The 15,432-nt window shown below is 35.0% G+C and overlaps 1 protein-coding gene across 4 annotated transcripts in view; it reads right to left on the bottom strand.

Moving 5' to 3' along the window:
- Positions 1-15,432, bottom strand: part of PTPRQ (protein tyrosine phosphatase receptor type Q) — a 285,457-nt gene that overhangs the window by 155,082 nt on the left and 114,943 nt on the right. For all 4 annotated transcript variants that reach the window (XM_082418813.1, XM_082418812.1, XM_082418810.1 and 1 more), the window contains exons 33-35: positions 6,331-6,513; positions 5,871-5,972; positions 2,011-2,131 (exon numbers count right to left, since the gene is read on the bottom strand). In XM_082418813.1, coding sequence (XP_082274939.1) covers positions 2,011-2,131; positions 5,871-5,972; positions 6,331-6,513 — 406 coding nt within the window. The remainder of the gene's footprint in view (positions 1-2,010; positions 2,132-5,870; positions 5,973-6,330; positions 6,514-15,432) is intronic.

Consider the following 15,432-nt stretch of genomic DNA (forward strand, 5'->3'; position numbering starts at 1 on the left):
GTAGGGACGGGGATGCATCTAGAGACTGTAATACAGAGTGAAGTAAGTCAGAAAGAGGAAAACAAATATCGTATATTAACGCATATATGTGGAACCTAGAAAATGATACAGATGATCTGGTTTGCAGAGCAGAAATTGAGACACAGATGTAGAGAACAAACGTATGGACACCAAGGGGGGAAAGCGGCGGGGGTTGGGGGTGGTGGTGTGATGAATTGGGAGATTGGGATTGACATGTATACACTTATGTGTGTGAAATGGATGACTAATAAGAAAATAAATAAATAAACATTTTAAAAAAAGAAAGAAAAAGAAAAATCTAGAAGTCATCATTGATTCCATTGATTTGTTTCTCTTTTTTTATTTTTTCAATTTCACAGCCAATCCATTCACCAAATCCTATCAACTCTTCTTCCTAAATGTTATAAAAAGCTGCCCACTTCTTTCCTTCATCCCAGCATCATCCACAGCCCAGACTCCTAAAGTAATCTCCTACCTAGTAACCCTGTTAACACTTTTGCCTCCTGCAATGCATTCTCCATAAAGTATCCAGGGTGCTTGAAATTCTGTAGTAAGTCCCATTACAACTGAAATGAAAACAAAATCCTTACGGTGGCTTAGCTCCTGACCTTTGTTGGCCTCCTACCCTCCAGGATAACTCTCCTCTGTCTCTCTCTCCGGCAACACTGACCTCCTCTATGGTCTTCAAAACGACAAGTGTATCCCCCACAGAGCCTATGCGGTTGATGTTCCCTCCTCCTGCAGATCTTCTCTTGACAAGAAGCTCCTTCTTGGCATTCAGACCACAACTCAATGCCACTTCTTCAAAGAGGACTTCCAAAGCACTCTATGAAAAGTAGCCCTCTTTCCCCTGATTTCCCCTCATTTTTAAATTTCTGGGTATATAATCCACTTATCTCTTTAGAATATGAGCTCCTTGAGGGCAGGGGCCTTGTTCACAGGTACATAGATACTCTATCAATATTACTGAATGAAGGAATGAAAAACTGAATCGATAAATGAATGAGTAGGGTAATACAGGGGAATGGTTACCTTCTTCTCACTGCTTCTCTTCCCACTAACATCCCTCATGTCACTCCCAATTTTGCCAAAGAGTAAGCAAAATGATTAGGAATCAGGCAATGAAGAATACAGGACATGTCCTAAGGAGCAGTATGCAAAGGGTATAAACAGGCATTGGGGGGGAAAAATCTTAATTTAGGAAAGAGAAGAATAGACTTTTTAAAAACACCATAGCCTCTTAATGATGGACCTTCCAAGTGAGGAATACAAAAGTAAGAAATGCCTAAGTTCTATAAAGCATTATGTAAATTGTATTTTCTGAGTTGAAATATTTAAAATACACTAGGAAATATATTACTGAGTGGTGAATCCTTTTACGAGGACTTATATTAGATCAAAGTGAGCATTTTTATCTATTGAGCTTTCATGAAGCAATACAGCCACGTTGTTAATTGATGAGAAGCACTATAGGATTACATCTTTTTCATGACTGACTCATAAATAGGCAATTAGGGTAAAGGTGATCAGTAAAAAATAAATATTGCTTACATTTCAATGGAAAATTGACCTTAAATAATAGATTTCTAGAGAAATATCTTTTCAGTTAAATTTTAGTTAAATTATTCTGCTCAAGGAAACTTAAAGAGACAGTGGCATAGAGAATATTGGAGTAAAACTGAAAGCCTTTGTATTCACTTGTATTCACATAAGCTGACCAGTCCATGACTCTGAAGAGCAGAATTTTAGTGTAATTGCACATAATCCACATTTTTTTGTTTTGGTTACAAAAATCATTATCTGACTATGCTTGGACCTCTACATAATATAGGAAAAAGTTGTTTCTTAATAAAGGCATATTAACTAGCCTATTAATAATCAGATTCCTAATGTACCTTCACAATCTGAAATTTAAAAACTGCATTCCTATTATGTTACAGATTAATACTTGTTCTCAGAACTATTTCCAAAAAAGAAAAAAATTCTTACCAGACATAAACTGTGTAATAGAGGATAATTCCATTTGGCTCCAGGGGTGGTTGCCATGACAACTGTACCGTGACACCAGACAACTGTTTTACAGAGAAGTCTTGTGGGGGAGAATCAGGAGCTGAAAAGTTAGAATATATGATAATGCATTTTATTAAACATATATAAGAAAAAGTTAAAATAGAAATGCACAAAATTTTTATTATGAACTTTCTGGTAAATGAATCAGGTACAGTGCCTTTCTCCATGGGCTTGAGACTGTTTACTTTCAAAATGAGATGATAAAAGAAGATTTTGCATGGTGGTGTTAGAACATCTGTTTCTGTGATTCAATGGAAAAAAATATTTCATGAGAAAAAAAGAACAAGGGCTATGTCATTGTGATTTACCTACTGTTCAAGTACATCTTGGTAAATTATCATCCTCTAATAAAAATAAAACTATTGGTTGGGGTGAATAAATATACAATAAAAGAGCTCCGCAAACAATAAAAAGAGATGGGAAAAAAAACACGCATCCAAAAGGGGGAAAGTGATAAGTATAACATTGTGAGAGCAATTAAAATGACGGACCTCACAAATTAAAACTACACTCCTCAATTTCAGTAGTGTCATTAAACTGCAAAATAATATCAAAATCTGTTCACTGAGTCTTCAAAATTGAATGGGTTACAAAGGAAATGCCAATGTAGCACATAAACAAGAATATAGACATTTTAGGGTCTACTTCTAATTGTGCTATAATAGTGTAAGGATTTAAATATTTTAGCCATTCTGAATTGAATAAACACTAAAAAAATTACTGTAAACTAATTAGCAAGTTTATATTTCCACTTAGATAAAACATTTAGAATGGCACTTCTCAGCTCCTGTATAACAGCATAGTAATGTCTTAGAATATTAACACAATTTTTTTGCATGTAAAAGGGTATAAATTACTACAATTTTGATCACTGTTTTAGTTATGCATGGAAAGTGAACTCATAGCTAATAGAAATTCTGAGAATTTATTCAGATCTCTGAACAATGTTATAGATTAGTATTTGTGCAAATCAGTTTTTCCAATAATTTGGAGAAAATGCTGCCTATTATATTTTCTTTCTGATTTTCTGAGTATTCTCCACTATAGTGTACACATACATGTGTGTGTTTTCATTATTTTGGTAACAACAGTTTTTTTGAATAAATTTATTGAGCAGAGAAAAGCTTTATGAGATGAGTTCTATAGAATAACAGTGACAGCTAATTTATGTTTTCAGTTGGTATTCTCACTGGCACTATAATAAAAATGCTAACAAATATTGATTATCTCAAGAATCCATAAGAAAATCCATCTCATTTGGAGATGTCTGTTTCCCAAGATATGAATTACCTCTAACCAAGAACTCTCTTTCATCTGTCAAAACAAAAACCTAGAATATTTTTTTTCTGAATATCATTGCCAAACTTAACTTTTGCTTATTATTGGAAAAAAAGGATTTTAATCAAAACTAGTACTGAGATAGAATATTGTATGTTGTAACTAAACATTTTTCTTCTATAATATGCTTTAAGATGTTTATGTGGAATATCAGTTCTTGGTATTTTATATTTAATCTTCAATACATTCTTGGGTATTTTTTTATATAAAACATTTTATTGCTAAATAAATGTAATTAACATGCCTTTTTAAATAAAATACTGAATATCTACTACAGCAGACTAAGTTTCAACCATTTTAGCATTTGTTAAAATAACCTTTGTATTCAGAATTGCAGTTTTAAAAAATGAAATGGGAAAAATTAGATTAAATAAATGCAATATCTTTTGCAATCTATCCAAGTCATCAAGACAGAGCACATGAGGATAGATAAGGGTCTTCGTAAGGCTCTTACTCACTCTGAGTGGCATGATCTTTCCTATCCCTCACCCTCCCTCTACTCGTCTGTCTTCAGGTCACAGTTTAAACGTAACTTAATCAGCTACATTTTCCTGGATGCTTCAGAGTAGCTAAAGTTCCTTGTTTTTGGTCCTGGTGAACACGTAAACCAGTAATTAGAATAATAAAAATTACTTGTCTACACATTTGTCAAATTTAGATCTCTTCTGCTGAACTTCAAGCTCCATGAAGGCAAGGAGCTCCTACTACCCAATAAAGCAAAGCTTCTCAGGCCTTTATCCATTCTAGATTTGCTATAATTTTTCTAAAAGAGGTCTTGTTCTTCACCCTATTCCTTAGCAATTATATCAATAACTGGGCCAAGGACTTAGATGGAAGTTTACCATGACTCTGCATTTTTAACAGCCCAGGTAATTTGGATGCATAGTATAATTTGAAACTATTGACTTGAGTGGTAATAAACTCTGCCTGTTCAAAATATATGTTCACTACTGGTCTAGGGTCCTTCATATAAGACCTCAGATTCTTACTATAGAGACTATTTCATTAGATTGGAAATAAAGAGGGTACTATGTCTATTAGGGCATTGCTAAAATGATTTAATACATCTTTCTTAGACATTACCTAAGAGAGAAGGAGAGCTAACCTTCTTCCCTAGCCTTTAGCCATTGTCTCTTTGGGCGAACTTTTTTATTTGGTTAATTTTCACTTTGAGAACAAGGAGAATCTATGAAAAAAATGAAAATTTGGACAGGTGAGTTTTGCTGAAGAAACAAGCATGGAAAGTAGAGGCAATAACTAAGGAAGACTAACCCATGAGAAGACTTAGAAACTGGGGCAACCCGTTCTAAGTTTCTAGAACTGGGGGTAGAAACTAAGATCTACCAGTTTCTGACCCTGGTAGATCACCTTACCAGGATGCTTTGGTGAAGTATTTTGGTGGAGGGGAAAACATAGAGGGACCTGAAATGGGGGAAGAGGGCTTCTGAAGAGTTTATTACTTGGAGTAAAGTAAGAAGAATGCAGAGAAAAGCCTTTATTCTTCTAGAAGTACGTAATATACATTCTGTCCTGGTGAATGACTAGAATCTGAACCACAGAGTGCAGTGTAGTGTGAAGTTGGGGAAACCTGAGAGGGTGAAAAAAGATATTCTACAAACACATGTTACATCCAGATCTACCCCTCTTCGCAATGGGACTTTCTTTTACAGAAGAAAAATAACATTCTCAAAATACCCAATGTAAAAAACATAAAATGTAAATCCAAATCCCAAATATATCTCTCAAAAGTAATTTTCTTAGCATGATATATGCCTATAACTTGGTGAAGTAGTATTGTAAAGTGGGCTCAGTAGTAAAGTTGATTTTATTCAGGTTAGGAAAATGTAGGCTTAAATATTCAATATGAAGGCTATTAACATTCAGGAATAGCATCTTGGCAAATTACGTAGAGAAACCTGGAAAATAGCCTGAAGTCATTAGCAAGCTAATCCTAATAACAATAAAAAATGTTGCAGGTTGATATAACAGAATCTACTACAAAACTTATGTAAATGTCTATTCTTCTGAATGTTAAAGTTGAAAAACACAGTCATAACATATACTGATTGATGTTCAAACTATTCGCACCAAAATTTTAGCCTTAAAAATTCCCATGGAAAAAAATATTACTGATTTTTTTTTTTTTTACAGAGCATGGATGAAAAAATTCCCATGGAAAAAAATATTACTGATTTCTTTTTTACAGAGCATGGATGACTTCAGAATTTTAAAAAATGCATTTTATATCTGATTTTACTGAACATAAATCTGACTTTGCAAGCTTCTTTTAAATCATGACAATGAAATCTCTGTATAAAGCTGGTGCAGCACACAAGTGCTACCCAAGGCTGGAGAATTCTTATATCATATCTTCCTTCTGTATACATGTTTTTTGAAATGTGATGGATTCAAAATATATCACTATTCACTGCTATATTTACCATCTTCTTCAGTCAGCACACTTGTGGGTGCACTCCGAACTCCTTCACCTTTGAGTGTACTAGCTGACACCTCAATTATATATTGCGTATACTTCTTCAGTCCTAAATAGAAATAAAATAGATAAGACTTACAAAATGTCCCTTAATTATATGCAAGAAGCAAACTATGAAATGTCTCTTAACACTCTTTCAAAAGTAAAAACTAAATGAAAATGTAGTTCTTGGAATAGTAACTCCTATTCTGAAGACAAAATATTAAAAAATGTGGGAAAGAACTGACTTAGAGTAGTCTTTCATATGACCTGCCATAAACTTCTAGTTTTTTTTACCAGAAGGCCAGAATTGTCACACCCTGTATAAAGCTAATCACACTTAACATTTCTAATATAACAACAAGCTAATATTTTGTGGCCACTCTGTCAATATAAATGTAAATATCCAATATTATATATATTTTTACCTTTAATGTTCTGGGTCAAAGAGGTTGTATTTATAATTCTTTCCTCACTTCCATTACTTTTCTTGAGATAAATTGTATATTTTTGTATAATTCCATTGGGACTATTTGGGGGAAGAAATGATAGCTCAATCTCTCCAGAGGAAATGTTTTTGTAAGTAATATTTTCTGGTGCACTATCAGGCACTGAAAAAAACAAAAATATACATGCATAAAACAATTCCACCCTAATAGTGCATTTTGCTGAAGTTTTCACTCCAGTGGATAAGGATATGTATACATGAACATTCATTAGAGTGCGATTATAATAAACATCCTAAATGCAGTAAAATATGGGTAAATTATAGCACTTACAACTGTATAAGACAAATTTCATTTCAAAGAAAATTCATACTACAACTCTACAGACTAATGTTTATAGGATGATATTTTTATTAAAATACCTGAGACTATATTAAACTGTCTTACATTGCAGTACATACAGATAAAGTGGTCCCTTGGTGTCTGCAGTGAATTGGACCCTCACCCCCACCCCCTTCATGGATACCAAAATTCAAGGATGCTCAAGTCTTATATAAAATGGCACAGTATTTGCATATAACCCATGGACATTCTCCTGTATACTTTAAATCATCTCTAGTTTACTTATAATACCTAATACAATATAAATGCTATGTAAATAATTGTGAATACAATGGAAATGCTATGTAAATAGTTGCCTGCCAGCATGCAGTAAATTCAAGTTTTGCTTTTTGGAACTTGTTGCAATTTTTTTTCAAATATTTTCAACCCACAGTTGGTTGAATCTGTGGATACAGGGTCCACAGATACAAAGGGCTAACTGTACAAGAAGGAGGACTGAAAAACACTTAAAAATTGATTCTGCCTTTCATTAATAATGATAATAATACATAAATGATTAATAGATTAGTTTTGATATACAACAAGATCTATGACAAGACAAGGATCCTCTCCTAGATATAAGGTTGCATATAATAACCTGGTAACAAAACAGTCTACTAAGGATACAGGATATCAATAAATAAAACACTAGTTTTCTGTATCTACTAATGTTCTTCTTATATTGAATGTAATGGTCACAAAATGGTTTTCTACATATATTCAAATACTAATACTACATGTGGGATTCCAATTCTGCCAAAATACTGGAATAGATAAACACTAAATTGAATGACTATTATAATTAAAAGAAGTAAAACTCTGCATAAAATTAACATTTTTCTTGTCACGTAAGGAATTGCAGAGCTGACGAGGGAGTTAGAAATTTCTGGTGGTCCAAAAACAAATGCAAAAAAACAAACAAAATAAAATCAAACAAACAAACAAAAAACAAAGTAAAAACAAGAATCCTGAGATGGAAGCTGGTACTAAAGCCTGCTCTGCCTTGGAGGGTACTGGTCAATCCTGGTGACTTTGAGTTTCTGTATTAACAGCTGTGTAGAGTGCCAGAAAAAGAGTATAAAACCTTGGGCCAGAAGAAGGATAAAGGATACCCCTGCATCAAGAATTGGAACCCCAAAAGAATGCAATTTCAACTAGGGCCATGATATTGGCCATCTCTGGGGGCACCTTGAATTCTTCTGCAGAGTACCACAGAACTCAATGTGAGTGGTAACTCCTAGGCTTGTGCAATGTGGTGTATTCACTCTCAAGGACTAGGGGGTGAGAAGTAAGCCCACCGTGCAAAAGAGGCCAGAAAAGTAACTTTTTTCCTCTTGCCACTCCTCTGGATGAAGAGGTGGAATAGAAAGAAATATTACACATTTTTGGAACTGTAAGCCTATCCCTATGAGCATATGTGGCCTAAATACATGCTACCCATATAGCCTGAAAAGACCTCTACTTCAGAATATAAATTAAAATGAATTTGAGTTGCCGTTACTCAAAAGCAACTAGCAGAAGCAAACACACATTTTCTTGGAAGAAACTCAACTTCAACTCAGTCTACATAAATTTCCCACAGATGAAGTTTCAAGGAATATGAACTCACTGATAAAAGTCACAAAACACACAGGCAAATCAGGCACCAATAGTTAAAGCCAGCAAAGAAAAAGGAAAACACACACACACACACACACACACAGCAGTCAGACTTCAAAAGACTTTAGACACTGAAGTTATCAAAGAATAAAAATACAAATGTTTAATATATCTCAAGAAATCAAACATTTGAAAGTATGAGCAAAGAATTCTTTAGATAATAATAAATAATGTAAATAACCAAGCAGACTTGAAAGAGAACCATATAGGACTTGTAGAATAGAAAAATAATAACTAAAATTAAAATTCTCTTGATGCACAAAAAAGCAGATTAGATATAGTGAAAATTTTAGCAAAAAAAATTTACAGTATTGAATAAATTATCAAAAAGTAACTCAGAGAAAGAAAATGTAGAGAATATAAAATGGCAGTTAAGAGACATAAAGGATATACTAAGGGGGTCTAAGAAAGTAGAGAAAATGAAGAAGAAGAAATATTTGAAGGGATAATGGCTGGGACTGATCAAAATTGTTGAAAGATATCAAGCTTCAGAACAAGGAATCCCAATAAATCTCAAGCAAAATTTTCTTTAAAAAATCATATTTAGGGGCTTCCCTGTTGGGGCAGTGGTTAAGAATCCGCTTGCCAATGCAGGGGACACGGGTTCGAGTCCTGGTCCAGGAAGATCCCACGTGCCGCGAAGCAACTAAGCCCATGCACCACAACTACTGAGCCTGCGCTCTAGAGCTCGTGAGCCACAACTACTGGGCCCGCGTGCTACAACTACTGAAGCCCACGTGCCTAGAGCCCGTGCTCCACAGCAAGAGAAGCCACTGCAATGAGAAGCCCGCGAACCGCAACGAAGAGTAGCCCCCACTCACTGCAACTAGAGAAAGCCCGCATGCAGCAACGAAGACCCAATACAGCCAAAAATAAATAAATAAAATAAATTTTAAAAACTCATATTTAGACACATCATTGTGAAAGTACAGAATACCAAAGAAGAGAAGATCTTAACAGCACCAGGAAGAAAACAGATCATCTACATAGGAATGACAATTAGACAGAAAAGTGACCTCAGTTGAAAAACTAATGGAATTCTAAACCCAGAAAAATTAACAATAACAAAATAAAAGCATATTCAGACAATCAAAAACAGAGAGAAAGCCATCAATGCAACCTCAACAGATGAAACTGTAAACAATGCACTTTAAGCAGAAAAATATTTGCTGGAGATGAAAGATCACAGTTGGAAAGATACTGGTTTAAAATTGCCTTCATAGAACAGTAACAATAATGACTAACTTGACAGTTAAACAACATAAACTAAATATGTGCATATTTTTGCCATTATAGAGTCCTGATATAAGTCCTTTCCTTTCAAAAGAAATTATAGAACCTTTTTTACTGGTAGTCTAAATACAATGGATATAAAAAATGCTACTAATAAATACAGTAGAGAAAATTCAAAAGCCTTAAAAATGTAGAAACAGTACCCCCTCACCCTCACTGTTACCTGTTATGAAGTGCATTGCATCTAAAGCAGACTTAAGAGGAAAAACTGAGATAAGAATGTTAATATTTCTAAAACTTTGGGAAGAATTGTAATTCAATACATAACTTGATATAATAATATATAGCAATATAATCCTACTATCCCTTCCCAAAGACTCAAAATCTTCTCTACTATCTTTCCAAGCCAAACCATTAAATTGAGAAAAATCCTCAACAACTACTCTGAATGCTTTCTTAGCCTTCTGGCTCTAAGTGAAATCTTGGAACTGCTTGAGAACACTACAACTCAGCACTCTTGGGTAACAGAGAGCTATTTGTTTTTCTCTCATCATTCCTATAACCATAGGGCCTGGAAGTCAAGTATTCATGCTTTTCTTTGCCATATCCAGATCTATTCTTCTTCTTCCTGAAAAACTCGAGGTGTTACCCCTCCTTTAAGACAATCACCTAGTGGTACTCTTCCACTTCTCCACACGTCTTAAAAAGTTTATCACCTGTATGACTGACTTCCTCTCTACCACTCTCAGAGATGTCAACATTGATGGAAATGATCTGTGCTATTCCGTGGACTCTGTATTCTTCGAGCTCCATAATTTCAATAATCTTTTCCTCCACCTCACTTTAACCATTAGCTTTCATGGCAACACCTGAGGGCTTGTCATTACCAATAACTGTCAGTATTCCTCTCTTTGGAACCACCTATCTTTCCAGCTGACTGACCCTTGTATGGCCAATCCAACAAGTCTTTGACCCTCATCAAATCTTCACTGTCCATCACCTCCCTTATGTCCTCATCTCCCTACTTACTCAGGTCAGAGTCCACAGTCTATCACTAAAATCACTCCCTAGCAATCTCCAGAAACTCCTTTTTCTATCTTACTTTTCTTGCAAGATTCCAACTTAGGTTAAACTGAACTCAGGGCTAGTTCTACATCTGCAATATAACAGCTAAAAATGTCTGAATAAAATACCACTCCATGCTCACTAGCCTTACTTTAATTTATAACCTCAAATCTCAAATCAATCTTTTTCACTGCTTGGCAGCCTATCTATTTTTTAGTTAATTCAGTCTCCTCTGTTATGTATGTTTTCACCATATTCTCTCTCCACAAACATCCACTATCTCCTCCCCCTCCTTATTCGAAGCTGATAAACTTGCTTCTAATTTCATTGAGAAAATAAAAACCTTCAGAAGAGGACTACATACGTTCCTACCACCCCTCTTCCTTTAACTGCCTTCTCTCCTTACTCCTTTCTAAAACCTAGCCCACTTCAGCACTAGATTCCACTCCATCTATCTAGTCAGACTTTAGACTTGACATTCTTTCCTCTGTTGTATTTTTAGTTTTTCTCTCTTCACTGAATTATTTCTATCATTGTATACATGTAAACACACATCAGCTATTGCTCCATTCTATCCTCCACTTTATATCAACATTCCTCAAAATTTGCCTTTCCTCATTTTCTCCACTTTCTTGTCTATCATGCTCTCTTAAGTCCCACTTCAATTAGGCATTTGCCCCCATTTTTAACCAGGAAACCTACTGTCATGGAGTCATCGGTGAACTCCATCTTGCCAAACCACGAATCAACTGCATGCCCTCATCTTACTTCACTGTCAGCAGCATTTGACATAGGAAATAAATTGCTTCTCCTTTAAAATATCTATTCATTTGACTTCCAAGACATGACCTTCTCCTGATTTTCCTCCTACCTGACTGGCTCCTCCTTGACTTCCCAAAGTCTCCATGTCCTGTTGCTCGAGGACATAGTTGTATTCTTCTTTTCATCTTTATCTACACTCACCCTGATGTAGTGTACCTCATCCCTTGACTTTGAATACCAGAGATGTGATGATGCCTTTAAATTGTATATTCAACCCTGGATCCTTTCCCTGAGTTTTAAACTTATATGGCCAATTGCTTTCATGATAGGCACTTGACTATTTCAAACATGTTCAAAACATGGACTTCTGAATTTTTCAACCTGATCTCTTCCGCAGACTTCCTCATCTCAGTAAATGGCACCTCATTCACCAAGATACTCAGACCAAAAACCTAATAATAAATCTTGAGTTTCCTCTTTATTCCCACATCCAATATATTCAGCAGCAATCTTCTAAAATTGCAAATCATATCATGTTCTTGTCTCATAATTCTCCAATAGCTTCACATGAAAATTAAACACTAAACATCTTAGTATGGCACCTAAGAACTGGCATTGTCCACCTCTGCCTGCCTCTCTCCCTCCTCATCTGCTAATCCTATCCCCATAGCTCATACTGCTCAAATGACAGAAATGTTCTTCTTTTCCTCAAACACATAAAGTGCCTTCCCACTTCAGGAACTTGGTAATTGCTATTCCTCTTTCTGGAACACTTTTCTTCCTTATCCTCATCTAATTAAATCTCATACATTATTAATATCTCTAGGTAAATATAACCTCAGAGAGGCCTTTTCTCAGTCTTCTATCTCAAATAGCCTGCTCACTATTCTATAGCTCTCTCTTTTCTTTCCCCGATATTTTTTCTTCAAGGAATTTGCCAGTACAAAAAATCATAAATATTATCTGTTTACTGGTTTATGTTCTGTGAGCCTTCTAGAATGTTAAGTTCCAGGAAGATAGAAATTTTGCCTTATTTACTGCTGTAACTACAGCGCCTAGTTCAGTGGTAGCACGTGATATGGAATCCATAAAAATCTGTTCAGTGAATGAATAAATAAGCTCAAAATGATACAGAATATATTTAAAACAAGAAAGAAATTTACAGCTAAGGAAAATAAGTAAGACTGAATTGAAGAGCTCTTTAATTGCAAGAAAAAAGGAATTAGTGATGCTGTGCTTGAATTTTATAACTCAGTATATCTTCCGATTTTGAAAAATTCTCATTGGAATTTGCTAAATCGTCCCTCTGGAGTTAACTGCCTTCCACCAGTAGTCAGGATACAAATATGCATCCCTGACCCCAGGCTGATATCCTTTGCATTTTTATTCTTTTATCCTTAGGGGATAACCAATGCTGGATCTTCAGGGAAAAATAAAGCAAGACAGACTTAATGACAGTGATTTTGGAGAGTAATGATTCACTTAAAGTTTTCTGAAATAGCATGGTGTTTCCAATTGTAGAAGTACCACGTAAAATAGACAACTCATGAATAAAAATTATTATAACAGTTGGAATAAGCTGGATCTATTAAAAAAAATTTTTTAAATAATTTAGGTCATGAAGATCCTAAAATAGAAAGTGGTAAGTTACCTTGAGTATGCCAAAAGATTGTTGTTTGGCATACATAGTTATATAGAGAAAGTAATAAATGTCATTCATTAACATGAATAAATGTATACAGTCCTACACAGAGCTTTGACCAACATCTAAGTTACTATCCATTAGTGGTTGTTGCCCCAAATCAGACTTATTCAAGGCATTCGGTTAAAGGCTTTACTGTAAAGAAGGTTACGTCTTAAAAAAGAAAAGAAAATATACATATATAGATCATCAAAGGGTAATTTGTATGGGAACTTAATGTTCTTCATGTGGTTATTGTGCCCTAAGTATGAGAAAATATAAGCTAATCTCAAGTTTGTTTATCAACTGCACATTCTATACTTAAAACTTACATAAACACACAGACACACATTCAACCCACACATACACACACACACACACGAGAGCAACCTTACATTGATCTTTCCTGCTTGAACACAAGAGTATTTTACTTCCAAGCATTAGTAAAATAATCAAGATAAAACATCTGAACAAATAACGTACTCCTATTTGGAATTAGCAGCATTAACACATTACTGAGTTAGCATAGCTCTCAATTTCTCATGAAACAATATTGAAAAGTGGGATCTTGTTTTTTATAGTAAGAGTAGAGGGTGTATTTATTATATTTAATAAGAATATTGAGCCCTGGGAACAAACAGATAGTTGCTCCTGAGCACATCCTGCTTCAAATGACACCTTGAGACTGCTTAAAATTATAGCTTCCTCTTTCGCAAAAAGAACTCAACTCAGTGGTTCAACTGTAGCAAACATGATCTAGGAAAAGTCATTAATGTAGATTCCATTGCCTATGAAACACCCAGTAATTTATATTAACTTTAGGAGGGTGGAAATTCATTTTCTTTTACAGAGCTAATATAGCCCAGTAAGGGTTGGTATACTGTAAATTATTTGTTGAATATTTGTTGAAAGGATGAACTTCTCAGACCTCAGTTTTTCATTAGGAATGAAGATAATAATAACTTATTGCTTTATTCTGGAATTAAATAGGCAATTTTTGTGAAAGCCAATAGAAGAGCCCACAATGGTATGTTGCAGGTACTTAAAATATGCTTCATTCCTTGACATGGTGTAAAATGAAACCAGGTAGAGTAGATATTTTTCTCAAAAATACTTATTTTAAGTACAATATTTAAAAAAGTAATGAAGCATGCCAATATATATAATATCAATTAAATTGCACTATAATGGATAACTTATGATAATAAAAAATGCTCTTTTCATTACACTCTTATTCCTGCCATTACAACTATTGTCATCCTCTATGGTCCATTTTATTAATTTCTGTGACCAGTCTCAAGAGGATACTTTTGCTCAAAGGTAAGCTACTTTACTAGATTCCTAGTTCCTCAAGGTCAGGGACAAGGCCTCACCTATAGCATCTGTCTGAATCATAAGAAATTGTTGATATTTGGCCAATTATGACATATAGGAATAGCAACTCCATATGGTTCAGCCAGTATCTAGGCAATAAATATTTATTTTTTACAATGCAGGGATAAAACAGTAACTTTTAGAGTTGGCCTAAAAGTGATGCTGCAATATATGACTATAAACATAATATAAACAGTGCACTAAGATCATCAGGCAAATGTCTTGCTTTGTGCTATTTGCTCTTGCATCACTGAAACACAATTAATTCTTTGCTTGCATTATTTCCTTTATATGGGATATATCCCCTGGCCACACAACAACCTCTATAATGTCCATTCCACCGACTCCTGAAGACTCAGGTCAAACGCTACCTCCTCTGTAAGGCTTCTCCAGGCATGTCCTTTCTGTGCTCAGACTCTACACCTCTGTCTATACATGTACCTCAAGAATGTATATAGACTGTAACAGCTTCATCAAAGAATATATTCCCAAAATAATCAAATTATTTTTATTTAAAATATATTTAAAGAAATCTTATTTTTCTCTATTTTAAAGAAGAGTTTATGTTATCCAACTTTGAGATGGCTTATGTACTGTGTTAACATAACTGATATTACAATTTCTAAATAAAAACAAGTTTAATTACCAAAAAAAAGAATGTAGGGACTTCCCTCGTAGGGCAGTGGTTAAGAATCTGCCTGCCAATGCAGGGGACACGGGTTCAAGCCCTGGTCCGGGAAGATCCCACATGCCACGGAGCAACTAAGCCCGTGCGCCACAACTACTGAGCCTGCGCTCTAGAGCCCATGAGCCACAACTACTGAGCCCATGCGCTACAACTACTAAAGGTCGCGCGCCTAGAGCCTGTGCTCCACAACAAGAGAAGCCACTGCAATGAGAAGCCCACGCACCACAACAAAGAGTAGCCC

This window comes from Balaenoptera physalus (genome assembly GCF_965194825.1).
Source record: "Balaenoptera physalus genome assembly, chromosome: 13".
NCBI classification, from domain to species: domain Eukaryota; kingdom Metazoa; phylum Chordata; class Mammalia; order Artiodactyla; family Balaenopteridae; genus Balaenoptera; species Balaenoptera physalus.